This window comes from Cuculus canorus, chromosome 9 (genome assembly GCF_017976375.1).
Source record: "Cuculus canorus isolate bCucCan1 chromosome 9, bCucCan1.pri, whole genome shotgun sequence".
NCBI lineage: Eukaryota > Metazoa > Chordata > Aves > Cuculiformes > Cuculidae > Cuculus > Cuculus canorus.
Window position 1 is genome coordinate 20,678,735 of NC_071409.1, and position 27,357 is coordinate 20,706,091.

Sequence of the window (27,357 nt, forward strand, 5' to 3'; positions counted from 1 at the left end):
AGCAGAAGGGCAGAATCAGCTCCCACCACCTGCTGGTTATGCTCCTTTTGATGCAGTCCAGGATACAGTTGGCTTTCTTGGCTGCGAGCGCGCCTTTTTAGACAGGCTCTGATTGCTCAGACCTTCTCATGTGCCCACGGAATTAGACTTGGAATTCAACATGTATGGAGTGAAGTGGCCTGTTGTCAGAGGTCCTCCATGCCTCCTCTGTGAGATCACTCAAGTTAGCAAAGCGTATGTTAGGTTATCCTGGCTCCATGTTTCCAAATCATACCCTGGCACTTTGGTGTGAAAAACTATGTGCAGCACTGTATCATCTTTTCCAGTCAATCTAAATCCTATTGCCCCTTCCTGTACCCACAGTTTCAGAACTCCTCAGACTGAAAACTAGGTAATTAAAAACCTAAAATTGTTTCCAGCAGCATATTTACCCCTGAGTCATTGTGCCAGTTTTTGCGCTTTTTCTGGTGTGACGTCTTTTTCTTTTGCATGTTTTCCTCTTGCCGTTGCTGGGCAGAAAATCTATACAAGTTACAAATTAAGCTGACTGACTGCAGAGCAAATGAACTATAAAAGTATAATTCAAAAGATAAAATTGTAGCTATAGGGTATTCAAGTTTTTGTGGTTACAATAAAACAATGCCTTGTGAAAAGTAGGCAAGCTGCATTTATTAAAAAAATACATTTTTAAGTTGGCAATCATTTTAACAGTTATGTGCTTGGCTTACAGTAACTTAAAGACAACTCTGAAAAAGAGGCTTTCTTGTAGAAGAAGTTTTAGCCATCTGTAACTTATGGCTTGCTAATAATACACAATGCCTGCAGTAAGAGTTTTAGCACTGCATAGCTCAGAGCTTCTTTGAAATCCCTGCATAGGCATGAGTTGAACTTAAGCTGGGAAACTCCTCCCTGCTCTATGGGAGAGGCTGTTTCAAACCATGCTCCTGTCTGCTCGCTGCCCTCCTTGTGAACAGTGCCGTTGCCTCGTGCTGCGTTTCATTCCAGATCATCATCCCTTGTACCTGTTCAGACTCTTCTAAGACCTTAATTCCCATGTGTCTCCTGTGTATTGGAATCTAGTGCTGATTCATAAAGCCACCTTTAATGCTTGGCTCTTCACTTGTTTGTTTGGGTTTATTTTGGTATGGTACATCATCTGCGGCTGTTTGCTGCCAGAAAAGCACCTTAGATTTCTGGTTAATGTCTGTTTTCTTTTTCTTTCACAGAACTTTTAATTCATGTGAAGCTTGAGAAATGCTAGCTTGCAGGAGCTCTTCCCAGCTGGGCGTGAAGGACCACATTGTTGTGCAGCACAGGGGGCAAACTGGCCACTTCAGGCAGATCGGTAAGAAAGGACTGAGGGATGGAAAGTGGGCCAGGGAATGTGTCCTCCAGTATGAGACACTGGGTCATGACTTTCCTACTGTTATGGAACATAGAGCCTATCAAGACTGTATCCTAGCTGGGGCAAACTTATTTTCAGTCATCAGTACAGTGGGAGAACAGGAGAGAAGCAAGTGGCTGAATCTCAAGAAAGCCAGGGAGTGGAAGTGAAGGTTCAATCTGCTTGTGTTTAAGGTTAGCGTCTGTATGAACTGTAGGGCAGGCTGCAAAAAGAAGCATTTCAGAACTCTGCTGTAAAGTTACAGCCCCTTAAGTGCCAACTGCCACTTCAATTAGAGTAGGGTTTCAGAGTCGTGACCACTTATATTACTGTTGTGAAGGATATTGCGTGCAAGTGGAGTGGTTTCCTTTTTCAACTGAAGCCAAACCGATGGCATTTCATGAGCCTCTTTTCCCTCCTCCTCTTCTTTACCCCAGCTGCATGATCTAATACAGCAGTGCTGATGCTGGAAACTTAGTTCAGAAAACAGCTGGATACATTCATGACACAAAATGCATCATGAGCTATTAAATATAAAAATCACCTCTGTTTGTCTACATGTTAGTAGATGATCCCTGGAGATAAGGGGAGTATTCTGAGATGCTTCCTTTGTCCTTATACTCTGCTTTAGGTGTCCTCTCTATGTCTTTGGGGCAAGGCACAAGGTTAAGTGGTATTCTATGCTTTCTGGTCCATATTTTCTCATACCTTTATACTCACTTGTTCCTGGCAATTTATTGGCATTTGGTTTTATTGGCATTATTGGCTCAGTGTCAGTCATCCTGGATCCCAAAGATGATGTGGTCTTACCTTTACGGCATAGTTAATGTGTACCAGAAGTGCAAGGCTACACTTTGGCGGGTGAATTACTTCCAAGCATGTAACAAATTATCTCTAGAGTCATACTGCCTTCTGCAATAGAGTAACTTAAGTGACACTAAAAGCTTGAGTGTCTGTTCTGCTGAACAAACCATTCACTAGTGAGAAGCTTATCTACTGGACCCATGGTCAAACCTGGCTTTGGGAGAAGAGAGGGAGAACAGAACTCACAGTTACCTCAACTATTATGTTGATGGGCAGGAAGGCAGGCAGGACAGAAAGAGCTCCCCTAGAAGGATCCAAGGAGGACAGCAAAATTCCCCAGCAATATGCTAGGAGACGTTTTCTAGACTGGCTATAGATGGTAGCATGCTGCAGGCTCTGGAGTGACCTCCCATTTCATCCAGTCAGCTTCAGCACTGAATGTGAGTTCAAAATGTAAGGAATATAGGCCTTGTACTGTACAGTAACAGCTACTTCAAGGCAGGTTTAGCTAAAATCCACCCACAGATACGTGAGTCATTACTCAGAAGCACACTCCAGTGTAGACGTGTACTGAGTCACTTTCATCTCAGAAGCTTGCTTATAAATATTTAGTTAGCCACTTAGCTTTTTATTTAGCAGAACAACAAAGGTTTGTTAGACAAATCTCCAGAATTATCTTTCACAAAGAAGCTTCTTAAATACCCATTCTTGCAAGTTCCTTTTCATTTCTATATAGCTCAGAATTATTTGATACATATAACTTAGAAAAAACATAGTTGAACGAAGACTGAATTTTACCTGATCATCTCTTTCAAATACCAACTTTGTTCATTGCAAGAATATATTTTTTTTAGTAGTAACTGGTGAACCCTAATAAGGACCCAACTCTCCTGATGTAGAGTAGTATATAGCTCTTCCTAAAGGTCGCTGTTAATTCTGCTGGTCCAGGAGACCGTGCTAGAGTCGGTGGGGATGTACTTGGACACATAAATACATTAAAAGGAAAACATATCAATATGGGTTTTTTTAAGAATCATCTGAGGTTTTGAGGAATAATAAACTTTAGAAAAAATTAAAGGCTTGCTTGTATCTCTGTATTTTTTGGCAATGGCAGGAGGGGAGTGGAGAGTGGTAATATTTAAGGATATAAGATTACAAAAACTAATTGTTATTGTTTTATAAAATCATAAATTTGTTGTGATGACTAAAAGTGTTTGAGATAAAAGTATTTGTTTTACAAAAATGTGATTCTTAAGTTTACATCTCTCCAATTGACAGATTCAACCAGAAGCCAGTGATTGCTTTACGGGCCATCGCTCAATGCAGACTGCTCGAAGCCTATGAATAACAGACTGAGCAGCGCTCCTCTCTACCAGAGCTGTTTGAACCCTGCAACTGAAAGGTGATCAGCAAAGATGAAAACCAGATTGGCTTGATGCTCTCTTTCCCCCTCCTTGGTCAGCAGTGCTTTTTCTGTTTGCTGTTTGGTTGATTGATTTTTATTTCAGTAATGCACAGAGGCCACATGGATGTGTGTGCTGGTGTGGGCTAGGGTAGTCAGTGTTCTTCACAGGAGCCGATATGGGGCTCTGTTTTAGATTTGTGCTGAAAACAGTGCTGAAAACACAGGGGTATTTTTGTTCTTGCTGAGCAGTGCTTACACAGAGCCAAGGACTTTTCTGCTCTACCAGTGAGTAGGCTGCAGGTGCTCGAGGATTTGGGGGGGACACAGCCAGGCCAGATGACCCCAGCTGACCAAAGGGATGTTCCACACTGTTTGTCAACATGCTCAGCGTATAAAGCTGGAGGAAGAAGGAGAAAGGGGGGAACATTTAGAATGATGGTATTTGTCTTCCTAAGTAACCTTTATGTGCGATGGATCCCTGCTTTCTTGGAGATGGCTGAACACCTGCCTGCTGATGGGAAGTAGTGAAGGAATTCCTTGTTTTGCTTTGCTTGTGCACACAGCTTTTGCTGTACCTATCAAACTGTCATTATCTCAATCTACATTTACTTTTCTGGTTCTCTCCACTATCCCACTGAGGAGGAGTGAGTAAGCAGCCACATGGAGCTTAGCTGCTGGTTGGGGTTAAACCACAACAAAGTGCTTTTAAATTCTGATGAAGCAAAACATCTATTCACATCTTCACTGTACTGTGGTAAAAAATACTGTATCATTCTCTATGCAACATGGACAATAGGTTCCTGTCTTCTACAGTCTAGGTAAAAGGCTTTGCATCCTCATGAACTGGGAAATTGTTGGTTCAAGAAGAACGTATTGATAGTAGCAGAACTAACATCTGTCTGGAAGAATACAGACTATGGTAAACTTGATAATGGGAGAAAGGAAAGGACTGCACGAAGGCAACATCAACAGAAAAATTATTGTAGCCTCAATAGAAGTGATAGTTGGAGCAAAGCCTTCCCAAAGAAAGAAAAGAGCTTGACAACTACAAAGGCAAAAAGCAAACACACACTTCACTGCAAAAAAACTCCACGAACCCTAAGCAAATAAAAAAGGAGAGGTGAGTTTTTCTCTTAATATAACATGTATTCTTAATACACTGAAATTGCCATAGCAATATATCCATAGCTGTTTATTGTAGCACAAAGGGCTTGATCAAAACCAAGCATCACAGGCAGCAGAACCCTGATGAACACACGGTCTCATTGAACTGATTTGTTATTTCCCAGTGAATAGTACAGAGGTTAGATAGGGTATTCAGTATGCCATTATGAGAGCAAGGTATCAAAACAAAAGCCATATTTAGTTTTGGGTGCTTTTCCGTAAAATATCTGATGTTGAAGGTGACTCAAAACACAGCCAATAAACATTATATTAGGGCATTTGGGAATTCCAAAACATGGGAAGTTTCAACTTAGTTTAAAAAATAGAGGTGATTTTAAAAACTGGAGGTGATTAATTTTTCTGCTTCACACTCAAAAGATAAATTAACATCCTGAAAACTATCTTGTGGAGGATTCACAGTTGTTTTAGATCTTAAAATACAAAGTTTCATAAAGTAGCTAGTGGCATGAACTTTTGAAATCTCCTCGCCTTATGGATCTAGCTGCCTGTTCTTGTTCTCATTTGCTTGATTGGAATGACTGCCTGGCTTGAATGAGGTGGGGATTCTGTCTAACTGTTGTATATTCATCAAGAGAGTTTTTTCACCTGGGGAACTGAGCAGAGAATTATCTGTTTAGGTCCATAAGAATATGTATTCCACATTATCACTGTCATATGCAGCATCATCAGATCAGGAACACGGGCTGCTGTAGGAAGGACAAGCCATTTCTTCCTTTTCAGGACTTATCTAAATCTGTTATTTATAGTACAGAGCCATTTTGTCATACTTTTTCTATATCTTTTTATTTATCTTGTCTGTAACCTTGGCCCTATAAAAAAAGAGAAACAGAAGTGCCTGTCCCTAGGAGCCTACACATTTAGTGTCGATACAGACGAAAACAAGGTACTTCTACAACATGTCCTAACAAACATTCTGCATCACTATTACAGACTAATATAGTAATGGATGGCAAGTGTAACATTTCTAATGATGCCACACGTATTAAAATACACCTTCTGCATCCCACTGTGACTTTAGTAGCATAGCAGAAAACAGGAATGCACTAGTAGCGTAGGCACCAGAAAATCACTGAGCTGCACAGTTCTTCCAGCTTTCTTATGTACCTGTGATTGCTAGCTACGCCCCTTTGCAGCCTGAGTAAGCACTGAAAGTCAAAAAAGGGCTTGTAGCGGCTGAGAATCAGTAAGGCCTCAGTGTTTACATATAAACAATTCCTGAAAACACATAAAAATCTGAAAAGTGGGTCTGTCTATTGGTTCTATGTCTTTTTTTTAGTTTATACGGTTTTTTTTTTCTTCCCCATTCTCCCTGATGTGTTTCTAGGAGAACAAACATTCATTACCAGTGCTATTTCCTTCACTAGAAATAGAATTGATAATGTCCGTTCAGGTAAATCCCTTTCCTTCCTATTCCACTCCATGGCTGCATGCAGTCCAAGCCTTATTGCTTCTTGTTTGCTCCGGCACAGCTCCCTCCCAGTACAGGAAGCCATAAAGTCATTTCTTTGTCATTTTTGGAAGCAGAGCCCAGTACGTGCAAAGGTTTAGCCATTTTTTTCAATTGCACAAGTAGTACCAGACTGTGAAGTTTGTATTCTGGCTTTCTCTGCTTTTGGCGTTCTTCATCTCTGAGCCATCAACACAAGTCGTCACGCTCTTCAGAACCAGATTTCAATCTTTTTTTCCCTGACATATGAGATTTCAAGTCAATACCCTGTGCTATTACTTTAGAAATACAAGTTCAGTTTCCTCACATCCTTCCTCTTTGCAGGGCACCTGTTCTCCAAGTGTATTGAATTTCTCTTTGGAGAGGCCGTAGGTAACCCCTGAAAGCTTTGCAGCGACATCTCGTGGCCTCATTGACTTGGAAACACTATCAAACATTCCTCTTCCAGGGTGGAGAAGGTCAATTCAGTCAAATATTTTGTACAATGGGGGTAGGATATCCTTTAAAAAACCAGTTCATTAAGTGAGAGGTTAATGAGATAAGTGACATTCTCAACATGATTATCAATTTTACTTAAAAAGAGGATAGAAATTGTTTCAGATGCTATACAGAACTGATGTCCTTTTTTTTTTTAAATTATTATTTGAACAAGCAGTTTTACTATATAAAAATATTTTCTTTTTCCCTCATGGTGTATGAACAATTTACATTAAAAATAAGTCACTGTAGTTAAGTCTAATGTAAAACAGTTTTTTTTCTGGTGCAATTAATCTGAGAAGTCATGTGTTAAACTAACAGGTCTCAAACAGAAAAGGATTTTTTACATTGACAATTTTGTTTCATCCAAAATCTGAAAAAGTAAGCATTTGCATTACCAAATTCAACATAAAACTCTCCAAGCTACCTTACTAAGTTTTAAAGCCATGAAAAAATGTAGAAAAGTTAATGAAGAGAACAGAGGTTAATATAATTTTAAATTCATTGAAACAAAGTGAACAACAAACCAATTGTCAGTCCAAGATTAACATTAGTGTTGTACATCTTTCAAACAATCTTATGGAGTTGTAGTTAAATTTTCCGGCTTCACGTTATAATTTTTGTTACATTGAACACAATTGAGTATTCAGTAAATAGGTCCTTAAGTGAAGAATACTCAGAGATGATGCATAAGACAGAATCCACACTCTGGCTGCCATTATTTCACCAGATCACAGATGTGAAGTTCAGCACTTCACTTGGGAGAGGATTCCTTCAGTCTGAAGCTTTGGGGAATTTTGCCGCATAGCACACCACGCTTTTGCGTTGGACCTTACTGAAGTTTATTGATTAACACTAAAATTGTACATCCCAGTTACTGTATTTGGAGATTCATGCAGAGCCCCAGACTGCTGTGACTCGGTGGCAGGTTTCAGTGAAAGTAGAACCAGGCTCTTCTCTTTTTTTCAGAAATACTTTGCCATTTCAGAAAAGGAGTGCTATAGACATTTCCTCTTCTCAAGGCTGTGTTTTAAGGAGCAGCTGAGGGAGCTGGGGTTGTTTAGTCTGGAAAAAAGGAGACTGAGGAGAGACCTTATTGGTCTCTACAACTGCAAGAGAAGAGGTTGATCTCTTCTTCCTGGTAGCCAGTGACAGGACAAGGAGAAGTGGCCTCAGGATGCACCAGGGGACATTTAGGTTGGATATTATGAGGAATTTCTTTACTGAAAGGCTTGTCAAGCATTGGAACAGCTGCCCAGGGAGGTGGTTGAGTCACCATCCCTGGAGGTGTTTAAAAGACAAGTAGATGTTGCACTTAAGGACGTGATCTAGTGGTAATCTTAGCAGGGCTGGATTGATGGTTGGACTCAATAATCTTTTCAATAAGGTCTTTTCCAAGCAAAACCATTCTATGATTCTGTAGCAAGACGAACATCTTAAGTTGCTGTTGCAAACATCTAATCAGATATTGTCTAGTGCACAAATATACCAAAAATATAAAACATTTTGTCTGAGACTAAAGACTGTCTTTTACTAAAGTAAAAGAACAGTTGCTCACAGCCTAAAATATGAGAATACTCCCTCTCCTCACGTGTTTAGACTCGCATCTAAACACCAGTGTACTTTGGGCTTTTAAGTACTTGAGGCCACACAGACTCAGCTAAGGAAAGGGAATCTGGAGTAGTGATATACAGCAGATCCACAGTCTGTCAACCCTCAATTTACAAAAATAAAGTTATCAAACATATTTTTGTGTCCTTTGGAGTAAAGAAGTGTTCTTATAAGGAGGAGAGTGGAAGATGGCATTGCAGTATACTGACTTCCAAAGCCTGAGTGGGAGACCAGTGCGTCACCAAACCCCTAAAGAGGGAGCGAAAGTAATTCATACAAGAATCAAGAAATTGCCAGGGATTTATCCCTAGGTAGAAACTCTGATTTGTGGTTCTTATTTGCTGTGAGGCAATTAATCATCAGTAGCAGAAGTGAGGGGAACTGAATTTTTGCAGAGAGATTTTAGCACTCAGGCTAAAATTGATGGCCTCTTCCAAAATTAAAAACACTGGGTGTGCTGCTGAGTGAAGGGCTTTCCATGGCTTGCCCAGGTGAGCTGAGGGGAACGATGTTGCAACAGAGTCTGGAAGGAACTGGGTGGCTCTGAGCCTGCTGCCTGCAGGGATGTTCACGTCCCAGTGACTGGTCTTCATGGCAGATCTTGCTGATGCTTCCGTCTAAACCCAGCTCAGCTATGTGATCACTTGAAGCAGATTCAATCAATATGAGTGCCTTGGGATAATTAAAACTGCTCTTACACTTGGTATTTTCATGTCTAGGGTCTAATCCATGTCTCTCTTCTATACTCTGCATACTCTTCCCAGGCACCTAGAAAGGCTTAGTTCTAGAATAGCAATGGAATTAATTGAAATTGCTTAGTCTGGGGTATATTTCTCTGTGTTCTGCAGGTAATTCCATACTCTCCCAATGAATTCCATGTAAATTTTCTGTATAGCTTTTGTTCAACAGAAGCAGAAATCAGCTACCTGTGGAAGATGTAACTTTTCCTTGTAGTTTCTCAGCAGCCTGCAGGAACGTGCTGTAAGACAGAGCACACTACGAGTCTCTGACAGATTCCAGTGATCTCACTGGTCTTTAATGGAAAAATTAAATTTACCTGTTAACTGTACTGGTATTCTTTTCAATGAATTGCACTTGAAAGTAATTGCACTACCGGGTAGTTGCAGTTTTTCAATGCTTTTCTGATACCACACTTCCTTGAGCTGCATTTGCCGCTTATTTCATTCAGTGTCAGTCATGCAGAGATTTCAGGCTGTAGCTGTCTTCTCAAATACTTTGTAACTAGAGGTTCCTGTGTCAGTAAAATCATCTTATATCCTGGACTCAGCTCAACTTTTCTGAAAAGCCATCATCTGGAAGTCAGCCTGAGATCCAGCTGTGTCACATGGGTTTTCTCTGCTTTCTGAAACTATCTGTTCCACTGCTTTTGAAGTTTCTGGGTCCTGAGAGCAGGGACTATCCAGCGTGTCGCCACTGCTGTTGCAGTGAAGAGGGGAGGCTATGTCTGCGGGCTGATCGGACGGTTTGCCTGGAGCAGGTGGCAGGGGCACCGACAGGGGAAGATTCATCATGTAGAATACATTGCCCAGACGTCGAGATACCTTTAAAGACAAAAGTACAATTGCAGTCATTTCTTCTTAAGACAGTGTTAAGGCTGTTCAACATCGCAGCTCACTGTCGTGTAGTGATGCCAGGGACATCCAGGAAATCCCAGCTATCTTAAAGGGTTATCAGTAGGTAGCAAAAGGGAAAAAAAAAAATCTCTGCCATTTTCCTCCTATTGTATTTTTCTAGGCCCAAGTTCTCATGGAAGGAGCTTGGCAATACTCAGCTTGGAAAAGGCACAATGTGCTGGGCCTGACGGGGGCTCCTCTTGCTCTCCAGGTGCTGCAGCAGCCACGGGACAGAGGGGAGGCAAACTGCTTGCAGCGTGCAGGGAGGGTGGCTTTAACGAGAGAAGAGTTAGGGATAAAGAAAAGGAAATAAACCAGGCAAGAATAGACACACAGACAGTTGATATTACTGGATAAGATTAAGAGAAGAAAACTTTAAACAAAGAGGAACAGCCTGTTCCTGAAACAAGTGAGACTATATTCCCAGAAGGGCTGCAAAAACCTCTGCTTGGTATGTTTTAACAGCCAGCTTGGGGCAAAAGCAAGTCTGTATCAGAGCAGGGAAGGGAAAAGAGAAGGGAAACTTGAATTAATTGGTCAAACATCTTTTCCATTTCCAAACTCAGCATAGTGTCAAGAGCTGTTGCATCCTGACTCCACTTTACCTATCTCTCAAACTGTTACTCCTAACTCCCCTTTAGTGTCTCCCTGCATGCTGTTGTAACGCACAGAGAAGCAAAAGCAAGCTATGCTGGAGTAATTTAATTTCTTCTAATATTACAGCAGTTACCTTGTTAGTGAGAAAAAAAAATGTAGTTTAGTTTGGAAAAATCTCATCCTCTTACCTTCTGACTCTTTCATGTCTCTGTGACTTGGCATACATTTAAAGATCCTACCTGAGAGCGGATTTTTAATGCTGGTCCGAGTTTTAATCCCATTGTATCCAGGAGATGTTCCTCTGTTAGCAGTGGGAGGGTTTCTCCATCAATAGCGTGGTCTTTAAATATCTAACAAGATGATAAAACATATCATAATATGCTAAAACACACCTCACTGTTTTTTTTTAAAATGCTTAATCCTGAGGCATAGACAATAAAAAGAGGAAATAATTTTAGTGTTTTGTCTTCACTTTTATCTCTTAACTGCGGTGTGAGGTCTCTTGTTGAGGCACGTGGATATCAGCACATTTGCCTGTAGCTTCTCTACTCATTCTCGGTCAAGAGGGGACTTTGTAATGTTTCATGTTATTTAGGGTTTTTTATTAGAAGTGAGCAGCCTGCAAGATTTGAATCTCATTGCTGGCTTTTCTAATGAGATTGAATTTTTCAAATGGAATGATGTCTATAAGAGCTCGGGGCAGTGTGCGTTATACCAGTATCGAAGGATGCAAAATTGCTTTAATCTGCATAAAAATGGTGCAGGGCATGTGGAGTGAAAAAAATAAGGTGCTTTTCTTACTCTGTCGTTTTGCTGCTGATGCTTTTGGCATGTATCATGACCAGTGACTCCAGATTGCAGCAGAAGTGCATGTAACCTCTCAGAGCATGGACTGGTTTTCCATTTAAGAAGCAAGCGGCTTCATATGTTGAAGAACAATGAAAACTACTATTAAGTTTGTAACTTGGTGCCAGCTAGTTAACCTCTAGCACTTATATTTGTTTGATGACCTTTAAATCCAGATGGTCCTAAAGACCTGAAAATGTGATGAATGTTTATAATCACCTGGGCATAATCTGAACAGCCTGGGAGGCTAACGATGAAGTTGTACACATCATCAACAGTCCACTTGCGAATGTCTTCAATGGAAGAAATGTCTTCCCCATTCAGAATCAGGCCATGTGCTCCTTTGAGGAAGAAACACAAATGTTATATTTATAGGACTTTGCTGGTAGATCAATAGGAAATTACTGTTAACACAAGAGTTTTTACACTTCTCCAGAAACTAATATATTAACAGTAGAAGTCACAGGCGGATACAGGGGTCCTAGACACCAAAATCACCAGATGATCAGTAGTAGCTGATTCTGGAAGGTTTTCTTTTGCTGGCTTTTTTTGTTTACTGCTGGCACTGTGTGTACAGTCATTACATATACAAATCATACTACAGTATTTTCTATAGTGAGTACATTATCCAATGCTTTTGATTCTTTATACTTTACTGTTATTTTTCACTGCCTAATATTTCAATGGAACAGAACCAAGCCTTTGCTAGCCCATAGTGCCTGCTGTGAGTTAGAAGGACATACAGAAATGTTATGGGCAAAAGAGAGAGGCTACTTTACAATTTCTTTCAGCACTTTTTTGAAACAGTTTCAATTGAAATTCCTTTTGCAGACAGAAACGAACACTTAATGTGCATTTTAGGGACATGGTTTAGCAGTGGACTTGACAGAGTTAGGTTTACAGTTGGACTTATGATCTTAAAGGTCTTTTCCAACATAAATGATTCTAAGATTCTATGATTCTATATTTTTCAGTGATACAGTATATCTTTGGTGGATGATCCTGGACAAACATCCCAACCTGTTCTCATTTCAGGTAAATGAGAAGTTTTGCAGGGTTCATCCGCTGGAACTGGTGCACTTGACAAGAGCTGCAAAGCTTTAGAAATCTTGATTCTAGTACAGCAGATGTAGAGGCCTGTGCTTTGCACTCTGTTGTTGGGAAAGTCAAATATCAGGGGTAAGTTTGTTCGTAAATGAGTGCAGATTCTAAGGGGATTCCTTGTCCTGTTTGACAAACACAGGTATTATGATCAGTATATTCCACGCTGCTGTGTTTCCCCTGAACCACCAGAAGGAGAGGAGAGAATGTAACATATTGAAGTGAACTGCAGAGATATCAAAGTGCTGCTAATGTGACAGCTTAGGGGTGACAAGTGTGTTGTCTGCAGGGAGTGATATGAACACAGGATGACATCCTACAGCGTTATGGTGCAGGGCACAGAGCATTGGAACAGTTAGGAGGCTGCTTTGTGACTTTTTGCTGTGCAATTGTGTTGTCCCACCAAGTAAAGCAGTGCTACCTAAGATGCTGAAACCTCCATTATGCCAGCAAGCAGCAGTTTCCAGGTAGGGAAAACCACTCTTTAACTTCGCTGACTTGGATTTACCAAGTCACAACCGTTTGCAGCATATGAATTCTACATTTAGTTGCCATGACTCTATCACACTGAGAAAATTGCTTAAAACAGAGGGAAGAAATAAGAGAGCAAATGAATAGAAATAAATAATATCAACATGCCACTCTAACTGTAATGTGGAGACTGAACAAACCTGAAGGTAGCAATGGGTTGCTGGGTACTGGAAATCCATATGGTAATGCTGAGAATGGAATTGCAGAAGGGTACATGTACTTGTCATCAAAAGCAGCACAGGAGCTATTTGATTCTTTCTCATTTGTGTTGCTGCAGCTGTTGGTTTCAGCAGAAATTTCATGAGTAGCACAGTTTTTTCTCAAGCTTTGTTCAAATTCTTTACAGTTTTTGGCAACTGTGGGTGGCTCAGTCTGGTTTTTGCTTTGTTCATGTTTGTTTGGTGTCTCCACCTCTGCTTCTTTCTTGTCGTCTTTCTCATCATCCGCTGCAGCTGAAGCAGGGTCCATAGTTTTGTCATCAGCTTGGTTCTTGGTGCCATTGCCACTACAGTCTGCAGTTTTATGATTTCCAGCTCTTCTCCCTGGTCGTCGCCCCCTCTCCCTTTGCAAAGTGCTGACTGGAGGGTATGGACTCGTTGCCATGAGCATAGTGTTGCCGTGAATTTCATCAAGCGTGGTACGATGAACATATAAGTCACTGGGAAGATGACCTTCAGGTAGTCTGTGTCTGCCACGGAAAGCAATGGGACTAGCTGGCATCCCATGGTAAAGGAAAGGTGCTTCCAGGCCCAGTAGCCCTTTCCGATGAGCTTTCTCCATTTCTTTTTGCTGAAAAATAGCACTCATCTCCATTTCCATTCTAAGAGACACACAGAGCACAGTTAGGGTCATTCAGTTTCTTTCTCACTTCTTTTTTACAGACGCAGATTAAAACTCAGATAACCAAATAGGCAAGAGTACTGCTTTTCTTCCCTCTTCCCTCTATTGCTATGTGTGAGAGGTCACAAACTGCAGATGGAATGACAAACCTACCTATATTTAACATGCTGCCAGGTACATACAGTAAACTAAAAGGAAGAGAAAGTATGTCTTCCACATGACGTCCCTAGATAATATTTCAGACAGAAAAGTGATGTCTGTATATTGGTAATGTAGGCATTATTACAGTGATTATGCTCACTTGGGATTTGGAAAATTGTCTCCAGGGTCATAAGGGTCAAAGACTAAAGAAAATAAATGATTTACATTACCAATAATAAAATTATACTGAAAACTGGAAAATGGATGTGATATTGTAGGTGATAAAGAACTAGAACTATATTATCTATGGAACCTGTGCATACATTCAGAGTAAGCTAATGTGAGTAAATCTCTTGAGTAACTCTCCATTGTAGTTGGCACCTGCACATAGTTCTGCGTGTTAAAGGGTGAGATCCTGGTGGTAAGCATTCAACTGATCTCTCTCCTGGTGGATAAAGCCAGTGCTCCAGGGGCTGTGTCAGCTTCCTGCCCCTGGCATAGTAGCAGGGCAGCTTACTGGTGAGATATGGGGCACACAAGGAGCATTATGTGTCTCCATTGTACCAGCCTTTGCTGGCATTAGCTTTCTCTGGAGCCAAGAGAGTGATCAAACAGGTTCCTAGAGCTCCACAACTTCAGCTGGAGCTGGGGGATGGAACAAATGAGGCAATCTACCAGACATAAACCCAGAAGTAGTCCAGCCTGCCTTCCTTGTTTTGCAACGCTTTTGGTGGACTTCAACATTCATCTTTGGAAAAGGGTTTGTGAGGGCAGTCAGGTCTTTAAAGTGCACTGCTTTCTTAACACTGCAATGAGGATAACAGGTCATGGAGTGTCTTTTAGGAGACTTCTCATTAATGTGACATTACCAAGGAAACTGTTTGGGCAAAAAGTGTCTCTCTTCAGATGAGAGTTCCGTGGAGGAATTGTTTGATCACTCCATAACATTCAGGCCTTTTTCTCTGTCCTCTTTTCGTTTTTGCAACAACCTCCAGATTATCAGTTTTCTGCTTTGAGAGATTCAGTGGAAGTGTTTTGTTTATGTACCATGTCCTTGAACATCTTGGCCAATTGTCATCCCTCACACACGGCTCTCGAGGTGGAGAAAAACAGGAAAGAACATTACATTCCTGAATACTCCTCCAGATAAGATAGTCTGCTCCTCTGAGGAACAGCAGACGGGGGATTGCTGAACTTTGGTATGAGGCAGTCTCCCTCAGAGAACAAGGGTTTGGGCCCAGGTGCAGGAGATCATTTTCCAACACCTGATTTCTATAAAGGGCAAAAGGAGCCAGTGCAGCTCCTAAGGTGATGTGTGCTGCAGAAAGCAGTGTGAAGCCAGTGGGAATTGCCAGGATGACAAAAGACTGGGGTAAAAGTTTATTTCATGCATTTGGGCTGAGCTCTTTTATATTGGTGTTTTCCTGGATTTGCTGGGCTGAGGGAAGAGCCTGAACAGGCAGGACTAGCTCTGATGTGGCTGAGAGATATATGTGCTGGCCCTGCTTGCTGCTAGTTATTTTACTTGTTTTTCCCAGAATTTTTATTGTGTCCTAGGAGCTGTATGAAATGCATTGTTGAGGCAGATTTTGCACCTGAGTTCAGTAACCAAGCTTTGCTGACTGAAGAGCTCAAAACACTTCTGTCCTAATTCTCTTGAGATGCCTACTCAGAATTTACCTGTTCTTTGCTCGTAGTCTTGCTGTGTGAGAGGTGCTGCCACTCAGCGTTGTGCTGAAGCCCAGCGCAGGCATGGCTGAGGTCAGAGTTCCTCTATAGAAATGGTGTAGCTGTGAGGGAGGGCACTGGTGGCTACTTAACAGCTACCGATTACACTGGTACTGGTACAAATAACTGGACTCTCTCTGGTCCCTCTGACTATTAGGTTAAACTAGGAAAGCTGCCCACCCTGGCAGGGTGGAGACGTGTCCGAATGTCCCAAGGACCTAGGTGCAGATGCTTAAGATGTTGTGTGTGATAGCACACAGCGTAATGTTTGTATTTGGTTTTGACTTTTTGTACCTTTAGAATGTTTGGATCCAGAGTTCAAGGGCTGGGGCTGAACTTTGTAGCTTGTTTGTTTCTTTTTCTTATATCATTTTAAGGCTAAAAGCAGAATCGGGGCAAGCAGAATGTTCAGTAGCTTCAGACCACAAAAGATAATCAAGGGTCCTCTGCTTCTCTGGGTGACTTGAAAAAGTACCTCAATCAAATAAAAAAACCCACAAGAAGTCTGTAGCCTAATCATTTGCAGCTGCCTTTACTGCCCTAATCCTGTCGTGAGCAAATCAGAGCAAATCTTACTAGGGATTACCTGGCAATATTTTGCTTTTGAACCAGTTCCTGTCTTCTTGCCACAGCCTCCATGGATTCTGGTTGCAGAAAACTGTATCCTTAAAGGTAGGAGGGAGAAGAAAAACCTTTAAAATTCACTTGCTTCCTCAAGCAAATGCACAAACCCCAAAGCAACGCAGAGACATTTTATAAACCTTTTTGAGAGTTGAATTATCTGATTCAGCAGGGAGCTGGTTTGACTTAAGTTAAATCACATTTGTGTTCATTGCTTTGGTGGGAAAATATGGTAGAAACATGAAGTCCAGCATCGGGTGTTTGCAGGATCAGACCTGTGGTTACATGTACCTGCCTTTATCCTTACAGGAGAGAGACAGCTTGGTGTCTTATGTCTTTGAAGTACAAAGAGCAGCTCAGAAAATAATAACAGTTAAAGCAAACCTGTTCCTTCAAGATTATTTTTAGCCTCGATGCCACGTAATTTTAAATTACGTTTCCTTTTGAGGGAACCACTTGTTTTGAAATCTGCATTGGGATGGGGGGAAGAGAAAGCTGATGCCAGAAATTCTTGTTTATAGGTCTATGTGGCATCGAGAATTTATTTGCTTATCTCAAAGAAAGAGCCTTAAGGTATGACCTCTTCATACAAAGTGATGTGTGAATTTCTGTGCCACGTGACGTGTGTGCCACAGTCATGTTGTCATGCCACGACATCCAGCCTTCCCCTTAGAGCTGTGCCCTGTAATTTTGAGCCTTTATTAAAGGACATGTTGCCCTGCATGAGTAAAGTGGCATGTGATATTATGATTAAAGAATACGATCAGTAAAGTAGCCTTGTAAAACAGCCAGTGCTCATACATGAGCAAGAGTTAAATGTAGCAAAAATTGTTGTGTGGACTCATTTGTTTAGCTACAGCCTCCTGTTTAGATGTGAAAATGCTTGGAAAATACCAAAAGAGAGAACACAAGCATGCAAATGACTTTGACAACAGTGTATTTAACAAAAGCTAAATTGGATGTGTTTAGACACATAGTTTAGAATCCCCAACAGGCAGACTGCTTCCTGTTAGTGAGACTGTTATTCTAAAGAAAGTAAACTGTTATTGACACCACTGATAAACCCATGAAAGTCTAGGAGGCGTGGTTTGCTTTCTCATTTATATACCATCACTTTTCAGGATGCAGAGAGTGCTTCATTACCTGAACCTGGGTAAACACGGTTGGACAATAAATTTGGTATGTTTGTGTGCTGTGGGACCGTGGGCCCTAGGTGGGACGCTATGTGGATCTGCCTCGGGTCAGCTGATGCCATCATTTCAGTTGAAGGTAACAGATCTCTGAGAGGGGAAAAAAGAAATACATTCAGATATACAAAGGACATTGTATAGTTAAGAACAAATTAAGGGCTTTATATATACTCGGGTACAGCACATACATAGTTATTTTTAACTGCAATATTATAATAGATACTGGTGCAAAATACCTGTCTACCAGTCGAGGCTCGAACTGGGAGGGAATCGCCTGCATCCTCTGCTGGCCCGCACCCATTAGCTGAGGGTTTACTGCCATCAGCTGATTTCTCATTAGCATCTCTTGCCGCTGCCGCAGTTCTGGCACAAAGCACATACGGTTCTGTTATCAATGTAGGAAACCAGAAAGTGGTTCTGTCTGCAGTATCGCTTCACCAGAGAAAATGCTTTTCTTGAAGTGACAGCATTTTAGTATGAGTTAGAAATCGCACTTTAATAGCAGCAACTAAAATAGATGTTTTCACTGCCACCTTAACCATTTTGTTTAAATAATGTAGATTTATACAATCAAACTAGTAAAAATGAGCAGAATATGCACAGTTATGTGTACAAAAGGACAAATCGCAATTAACAATAATTCATGTATCACTATGCAACAGAAGAGAATAGCAATGAATGCTAAGCTCTCTGCTTGAGAGGGTTTTAATTTCTAATACAGTTTTAATTTTAGAAAAGTCTTATTAGATGAAACCTCCCTTATCATGAGACAGCAGCTCCAGACAGACAAGCCTGCAGCGGTGAGCCAGAACCTCATAATACCCAGCTATGGCTTTTGTTGCTAAGTTCCTGTGTGACCTTGAATCTTCTTCCAGATGCTTGGCATCTCTTGATCAAATTCTGAATGCTAAGAATCCCTGATGTTAACTTTTTAATTACCTTAAGATAAGTGTTTCTCCAGTTACTCCTAAGACAAATTTGGGATACCTTTTGAAGACATTAAACCTGTTGCTGGCTGTTTCCTGTACATTATACAGATATTAATAATCCTAAATGCACAGTTAGGTTTCTTCCTGCTTACCTCCTGCTGCCATGCCACTTGCCAATCGGTATAAGTGCTTTTCTTCTAGTGCTCCTTGTTCCCCCAGGATAGACATTTTTCTCATGTGATCTCGTGGAGTCATGCTGTAAGGAGAAAGCAACAATTTTTCTGTTGTAAAGGACTGAATCAGCAGGCCCACAGAAAAGAATAAGACATTCCAGAATGTAAGAAACAGAGCAGGCTATAAAAATTATTTCTCAAATAAGCAAGTTGTCCTTCTGCCAGTCAGGGCTGTAACCTTCAGTGCTTGTGGATTGCATTGGTTACCATATAGAAACTTCCAGTTTTCAAGACAATCCATATGTTGCCCTCATTTATACTGAGTTGTTCAGTGTCCTTCCTATGCAAGGAAAGTCAGGATGTTGGGAAATATCAGCTGCTCAGGAGGATGAAATTAAGCCTAAGTCTTTTGCCTGCAGCCCTTGGCTGTATCACAACAGCCCTGAAAAGAGTGATGTGCTCATACTCAAGAAGGCAGATATCTTTGCTTTAATTTGGGAATTGTAATAGTTTGGAGTTCTGTCTACTTGAAGTGAAATGGATGGGAAGAAATAGTATAATAGGAATAAACTGTTCCAAATGACATCAGCTCCTTAAGACTGCCAAATGAAGTAAACAAAGTAAAAGAACATATTTTGTAGTGATGAAAACAGTGATAAAACCATCTAGATTTAGATTAATTATCCTCCTGTGTACAGGTAAATAAAGCCAGATGAAGAGCAGAAATCTAGACTAAAAACTAATGCACAGTTGAATAGCTGAAGTGTTGTTGGGGTTGTGTCAGCGTTTCTGAGTCTGTCCAAAGAAGCAGGTGGCTAATTTACAAATGATCCTGCTACCAGGGGAACGAGTAACCACGGTATCTGCTGCCAGGATTTGGAGGAACAATCGACAGCATGATTATTTGTGCAGATAGGTGAAAAGGAAGCAAGTGCCATAACCCAGGGCCTGGTTGTTCATAAGCTGTTCTGTGAGCTCATCCAGGATAGCTCTACAGGCAGAATCTGTACATTTGTTTCAAACGTTTACACAGCAAATGATGGGTGTTGTGGGTTTTTTTAAGAAAACTGAAATGAAGGAGTTTAATTTTCTTCCCTATTGGTTCAAATGAAATGGATTCTTTCTCCCTTCTTAAAGGTGAAATATGTGATGCTTAAGTAATCTCATCCTGCAGATAGTTACAGCTCCGTAAGTTCAGCCAGTGTGTGGTATAGATAACATTGAGGTATGTCTTAGTATGGAAAAGGAGAAGCACAGAGACTCTTCCAAAGACAAAGAGAGCTCAAGTGAATGATACCTTTCTGAACTTTTCCATGAAAGCCAGTAAAAGGCATTCATTATGGAAAAATATCTAAGAAACGGAGGACTGACTGTGCCACTAAGAGCAGTGGAGTCCTCTCCTCTGGGTTTGGTTTCCCACGGCAAGGAAACCATCACCAACAACTGCTGTGGCAGCAGCTACCTTCCATTTCAACTGGGTGCTAACAGCTGCTGAATTCATGTTAATAATCACTCCAAAAAGATGTGATCTCTGAAGCACAAATGGCAGGAACAATCCAGAGCTTTGGATGGTCTGACATTTTATGGCTTACTGACCAATTTGCCTTTAGCATGCTGTGAAAATGTTATTGCCTTAAAATACCAGCTGTCTGTGAGAACTCTATTAGTTACTTTTTTCTTAGGTCTTTCCTTGTGTATTTTTCACTTTTATGCCAAATTTGCTTAGTTTACAAGCTGAAACTTATTTTCATTTTTATACTATATTGCCCCTGCCTTACTAAGTCAATGGCTCTGACTCTGTGTTGGCATGATAAGATAAAATAAAATCCAGCTGTGGGACCAAGTACACAGATGTGACACCAGCAGAGACGGGGGTGTTGCACAAGTACCAGTGAGATCAGACACAGCTTGGAGTGCTAACCTTGTTATGAGTCCAAGACAGATCTGGTTGCCAAGTAGTTTGTTTACCTTTAAACCAGCTAGCTAGGATACAGGAATTTCTAAGAAATGCTAAGCGTAAGCAACCAAAATTGCCTTTTTCACAGCCAATTCTTCTCCAAAACAGAACGAAACTCTAAAAACTGTTCATTATCCAAAATCTAATAGAAGCAAAATCCTATATTTTGTTACACAAGCCATTTATAAATTAGAGTAATCATTAAAACTCCTTTTATTGCCTTTGACCTATCAATGAGTTACAAAAGATTAAGGGAAAGCTGTCAGTCTCATTCATGTGTTCCAGGAATTTACCAATTCCTTGGTATGGTGAACATACTTGGTCTGAGCCTCGAAATGCGTTTTCCAAAACCTGGGCAGGTTGGTCATTTCAGCCATTCAGGCTGAGAGTAGAGGCTGTATTTAGATCACGCTGCTGTATTCCCTCAAAATAAAGAGTTTTTACATTTATAAATGTTGTAAAAGCTAGGATCTGTGTTGGCCAGGATTCAGGCCTTCCAGGAAGCAGACAAGCCTGCCAAGTCCAAGAACAGTACCATGTCCTTTGTTCTTGACATATATATCTGAACATGTGTTGCTGGACATATTCCCATTTGCCTTTTTTTTTAGGATACTTTAGACTTAAAGCGGTTTAGGATGCTGGGTGCTTCATGAAGAGCATTTGAGCTGCCAAAGTGCTTCTGAGCTGCTAAAGCATTTTAAAGCTCAGTACTAAAGCGATTTAGTGCTGAACTAAACTTTACAGCAGCTCAAAAAATTGATGGTGACTGGGATTTGCCATACCATACTGGTCCAGCAAGCCATTTAGATGGTTTCCTTTCCCAGATGAGTGACCATGTATTGAATACTCTGGAAAGCTGGAATTTTAAACTTCATGCTAAGCTTTTTACAGCCTGGCCTTTGCCTGGTGCACTGACTAGGAAATATGAAGGTGCAAAGAAACCAGCAGTGGTCCAGATAGATGTAATGGAGAAAAAATACAGGGAGAGCCAACCTTTATATTTCAAAAGACCCATCTATTCTGACCCCAATCCAGCATCTCCACATAGGATCCCATATACCCTGCCTGTTCTGGCAGACATCTATTGACAACCAAGCAGTAACTACAGTTAGAAACCAGTAGCACCAGTACCATTGTGGTGTTCTCAGTGCACTCTGAGGTTCCCAAAGTGAGCCTGGATTTTGTGCTGGATGGGAAGTATGTTGTACTGTGTGTTGACAAATAGCCTCCTTTCAGAGCTGAAGCAGAAACTATCTAAGTACTTTCTTGAAATCTTTCTTTTAGAAAGTGAACTGTTCTTTTCAATGCTGTCATTTTCACTGAGTGTAGGGTACCACATACAGCAGCATCCACAGTGGAGTTGATCTGTATTTATTGATGGATTATTATCCACGAAATGACCAGAATTCACAGACCATCACTTCCAGCAATGTTCATCGTGTAAGCAACTTATCCTTGCAAGGACAGATTAAGTGGTGTGTGAGTTTGACATGGAAGAGGTATAGTATTGAAAAATGTCATGAAATAATATGGTTTGAAAGTTCATTCTTCCACAAAGCTGTAGCTTGGTGCTTCCACTGACCCAGTTTTTGAATCATCATGAGCAAAAAGCAGGGTTTGATTCCTTAAAGAAGTTTTGACTGGGGTTGCTCCATGTTTTGTTGGTGTGCCGGTCAATCCTATCTAATTTAGCTTGGATTTCTTCTCAGATATATAAAAATAAATCTCATATTTGTGGTAAAAAAAAAATCAGATGTTATTTCCACTGAAGTTCTAATATATTTCCCCTAGGTGTAAATTTTATGTAAAGGGTACATTTTGTATGTGTATGTTGTCCATATTAAATTACTTCATTATTTTCCTGAATTTTGTGTTCAGGGAAGTGTTGAATTGATCAGGTAGGGTAAGTAGCTTAATAACCTAATACATAGACATGTGTGTAGCTGTGTCAGGAGGAGATACTGAACTTGACTAATCTATGTTATTCCTTTCGGAAAAACACTTTTTTTTGGTTACTTAAATAGAGTTCTCACTTGCAGATCAAATTTAGGGTACTTAAGGTTCATACTATTTTCATAACAACCAGCGTAATGGAAACCCTTGTCAGCAAAAGATCTGAGTGAACAGGGAAAGTATACTTCTGATACATATATTAGCTGGGATTTGAAAGAGGCTCTAAATCTTGCATCAGGGATCATATAAATTCATACACACCAGCTGTCCAGTGTTACCTTCATATATGGCTCTTCTCTGATCCTATTGCACAAATCCTGGCTGTACAGCACATTACAGGGATGAAGACAAGTTAATCTCTACCTTTAGAGTCTTACCCTTAGCAAACCCTTCTTGGCAGCAGGCAGAAGCACTCACCGAGTACTAATTCTGTCTCAATTTATTAGATGAGAAGGGGCAAGACACGAACTTTGTGAACCAGAAGCATTTGCAAATCTAATCATGCTATATGCAATTTCAAAATGTCTGTAGCAATCTATGTATCTTTAGTATTAATGGCACTGGCAAAATACAGTGTTGTCTGATGTATAATATAGATTGTTGGAAGACTTTTTAGCTAAATGCACTCAGATTTCATCAGCTAATATTGTTTTAATGTACATCAAACACATGGAATTACCCTTTTTAAAAGCAATTCTCAGTATACTTTAGGGGTGGATCCATGGAGTGTTTGGAAGAAACTGAATATTGTTTACAATGCTGAGGTAAATCTGTCAAAGAAATCTGTTAAATATGTAATATATTTCACTCATAAGCATGTATACATGTTTATATGATGAATTTCATGCATAGTCTCATTTCTATTCCTATTGATTCCCCTTTTAGAAAAGCTCTCCTGATTACTTGAGAAATTACTTGCTATTTAATAATATGGGAATATTTATCTGTGTTTTAAATACTCTAATGGTATTAACTGTAGTATCAAGGGTTCTTGCCCTAAACCTGTGCTTTGAGTCATAAAGCTAGAGATTGTACTTGTTTAAGAACCTACAGTCAGCAAAATAAATTACTTTTGGAAAGCAAGAAAGCAATTATACCAACATTATGTCATAGAGGATCATGAAATATGTCATCCTAATTGGGGTAAGGTACCATTGGAGAGGCTGTAGGGCTAAAATCTAATCCTAGATACGTGGGCACAGACTGCTCAGAGACCGAGATTAGAGTGTAATCCTAAAACTGGATTGAGAACGATACATTCCCTATAGAAAGGAAAATAACTATATTTATACTGTGTGTGTCAGCCAGTAGTGTTTGCGTTGCATGCCTTTACACTGAAATGAAGATGTGGATGTTTTGCCATTTTTGAGCCAGCTAATTGTTACGGTTGCAAGCAGCAAGTCGCTCATTTCTTTTAAACTCACTGGTCTTGGGAAGAAATTAAGGCCTACAATTGGCAATGTAAATCTTTTGGGAACTCGGTTAAGTTTGTAATAGGAGTTCATTCCTCATCTTCCCACGGGAGTGGCTGGGGGCGAGGGGAAACACACCTGTGTGCTAGGGGAACAGACAGCTGAATGCATTGCCTAAACCCGAGGGTGGAGATGCATTGTGCTGAGCACAAACACACAGCAAGAGCCCTCAAAGCCTGCTAGGTGAGACAGACAGATGGTGCAGGAAAAAGAAGCAGTCCTGCCGTTTGATACGGCGTTGGAGGGATGGAGTACAGGACAGTAAGCAGCTGAGGGGGGAATTGCACTTAGCACTTCTCCCTCTCGTCCTGTGGTTATAGCACTGAGCTGGGTTTCTGCAGAGCCGTGGTGCTGATGTTATCCATTTCTATTTGTGGCAGAACCCAAAGGCTTCAGCTGGGATCACACAGGGTGCTTTAACTATGCCTTTAAAAAAAAAAAAAACTAGCCAAAATAACTAAGAACTAATGAAAACAGTGGTTGTTGCAGAGCAAGTGCATGCATGCGCAGGTGTCTGTAACATTTTACTCCCACCCTGCATCCTGACGAAGTGGTACAGGGAGAAGCTGTTTACAGGGGATGGGTCTTTCCATTACATTAGTTATATGCAGAGAGATAAAAGCATGATGTAATTTGTTTTCCTTGTGGATTTATTTCATAATTAGGACATTTGAAACATTATCCACTCGTCTTTGATTCTTCTAGAAGCCTGGAGATTGCAATATGTGGTGTACTGGGATCAGTGAAAGGGAAACTAAACTCTCTATTTTTTACTTTTTAATAATTTTTACTTTTAAAGCACAGAAAGTTTTTTTTTCTTTTTTGTTTTTAAATACTGGAAATGGAATTCTTGGGATGGAAAGCTTTCTAACAATTACACAGCAAGGATGGTATTTCCAAATACTATTGGGAGTGTTTTAGGAAAACTATTTAAATAAAGCTATTTTTATTTAACAACTTTTTAACTTCACTAGCTAACTGAGAGTTTGAATCTAGAAAACTTGTCCTGAATCCTCAGTACCTCCTCTCTTCAATTAGGAAATTAAGCACTGCAGTAGTATTTCTTAGCTTCCCAAAATCCTCTGATAAAACTGAAAACTGCATTTGATGTGTCTTACAGCACTAACGTAAAACAAGGTGGTGCAGGTTTTTATCATTAATCATTTCAGGTTAGCTTGCTTTATTACAAAGGAAAAGACAGCACGCACTTGTCTTAAAAAAATATTTGCGGGATGTTGAAATACATATAAGTCACAGATATCGGATGCTAAAACCGCTGTTATTTTCCAGATTTATATATGAAGTCACAAGTTTGTATAAAAACTTTTTCACCTTGTGAGATTAACATATGAAATCACACACCTGATCCTGCCAACAGACTCAGAAGTCAGCGTCTTAAACAAACTGAACACTTTCAGCTCCAGTTTGCAGGATCAGACCATGACAAAATTGCTTGAGCCAGGATTGCCTGCCTCTCTAACTCTTTCTGTAACTCTGGGGCACTGGGGAGGTGTGGAAATTCACGTATTCTGTAACTGAAGAACTTGAAATTTTAACTCCAAAGGCAATATAATAGTGCCCAAGCCTTTCTCGGTGTACAGCTAATTTTGCCCACATATTCAGATAATAACAAGATATAAGGAACCTTCATTGCATTATGATAATATTGCTACAAAATATACCATGCTGCATATGTCGTTGTTCTACAAAGCTGCTGGCACTGGGGTTTTTTACAATGACTATGAATATAAGCAAAATTTTAATTAGGTAAATCTAATGTAGGTACATCAGACTAAAACAGCCAAATATCTGTGTGATGATGGCCTTGATTAATTCTCATTGCTTACTGATTCAGAAAATCCACTGCTCCAGGAAGTATCTGTAAATTAATGAGTTTTTTCTATTGTACTTCAAAAACATAAATTAGCTCAAAGATTAAGCTGTATGTATTATCAACCAGTTAGATTTTAAGAATATTTTGTTATGGTTAGACGAAAGAGTGAAACATTTGTGCAATTACATCAAGTGACTCAATTACTATCCTGAGTTTTCTAGAATAATAATGACTATGCAATGACAAGCCTTCTCAAAGCAAACCCCTTAATTTGTGAAACAGATCTCTAAGCATCTCCAAAGTGATCAAGTTTCAGTCATAAAATATACAGCATTTCCACTTGAACAGGCAGGGTTATTTACCCCTAATAATACATATTGCAGATCGGTAAGAAATCAGAACATAGTTAATCCTATACTTCTTTGTATCACCTCTGCCTACTCCTAACGCTACTCTCTTCAGCCCAGTGCTGTTCTTAAAGAAAACCGCCATGAGAAGGTCTTTTTTTTGATCTGCTCTCTTTCTGTTGTGAGATAAGTATTTCCTATCAGAATCTGAAAAATCATATACCTCTTGGTACTGCTTAGCAGACGTTGCATCCCCATTTACATTATAAACTAGCACTTTTTAGTTTTATTTCATGCATACTTACATCTATTTTGAAGACCTTAGTTTTGGGAAAAATGAAGACACCATAGACATCCAAGAGTAAGTGCCTTCGCTATAAGTCTTCCTTTCAAGCTGCCTCAGTAATGTGATTGGCAGCTTTTAAAACACATCAAGATTAACATGTCAAAAACTGCCTTAACTAACGCTGACTTTACTTTAAATACAAATTGAACTGATCTTGATTAGCCCTCGTCCCTGCTTTAAGCCCTACCCACTCTGACATCACAAGCCCTTCTCCAATACCATCCCCTAACCAGCCTGTAAAAACATAATTACCAGAAGAGCACTACACTGATCTGATAAACCTATTTCACATTTAACCTGCTAAGCTGTTGTTAGCTTTTAAGATGCTTGATGCATTCACTTAAAATCTTCCTGTTCCAACAAGAAATATGAGTGAAGGGTAACAATCGCCCAGCTCTCATGCATTATGTTACCTATTTATACTGATTTTTAGAAAGGACACACTACTTGCCATTGGTAAACAGTTTCCCCAGAACTGTGTTATCCAGGAACTGTGTATCTGAGTGGATTGGAGGGAAGTAGAAGATGGAAATCCTGTTAAGCATATTGTGAGGCTAACACAGGGATCAGATGGTTATACTGCTCAAGCCGGCAATTTACTCTTTAATTCTCACTGTCAGTGAGTTACCTCTCAGAACGACTGCCTGGTAAATGGCAGATTTTAAAATGTCAGAGAGTAGGGAGTTTCTTCCAACATCTGCATGAACTGATGGGACATCCAAGTTGATGTTTGTTTATCCCTTGTTCTGCCTAAAGTATCTAACCTGCCTAAAGTTCATTAAGTGCTCACTGCAACAACAAAAA

At 40.2% G+C, this 27,357-nt stretch overlaps 1 protein-coding gene across 1 annotated transcript; it reads right to left on the minus strand.

Moving 5' to 3' along the window:
- Window positions 1-8,240: 8,240 nt before the first annotated feature.
- On the minus strand, window positions 8,241-26,663 carry SAMD7 (sterile alpha motif domain containing 7). The gene is made up of 9 exons (XM_054075069.1): window positions 26,513-26,663; window positions 18,624-18,727; window positions 17,779-17,905; window positions 17,496-17,632; window positions 16,318-16,396; window positions 13,163-13,842; window positions 11,610-11,731; window positions 10,784-10,894; window positions 8,241-9,875 (listed from the first exon to the last, which is right to left on the minus strand). Exons 2-9 carry the CDS (start codon window positions 18,724-18,726, stop codon window positions 9,603-9,605), a joined length of 1,632 nt encoding a protein of 543 aa, XP_053931044.1. The 5' UTR covers window position 18,727; window positions 26,513-26,663; the 3' UTR covers window positions 8,241-9,602.
- Window positions 26,664-27,357: the final 694 nt, after the last annotated feature.

Coding starts and splice junctions, on each gene's coding strand:
- SAMD7 (XM_054075069.1), bottom strand. CDS start 18,726: ATGACTCCACGAGATCACATGAGAAAAATGTCTATCCTGGGGGAACAA. Junction 16,397..17,495: donor CCGTGTTTACCCAGGTTCAG/GTAATGAAGCAC, acceptor CCTACCTTTAAG/GATACAGTTTTCTGCAACCA. Junction 9,876..10,783: donor CATTAAAAATCCGCTCTCAG/GTAGGATCTTTA, acceptor TTGTCTTTAAAG/GTATCTCGACGTCTGGGCAA.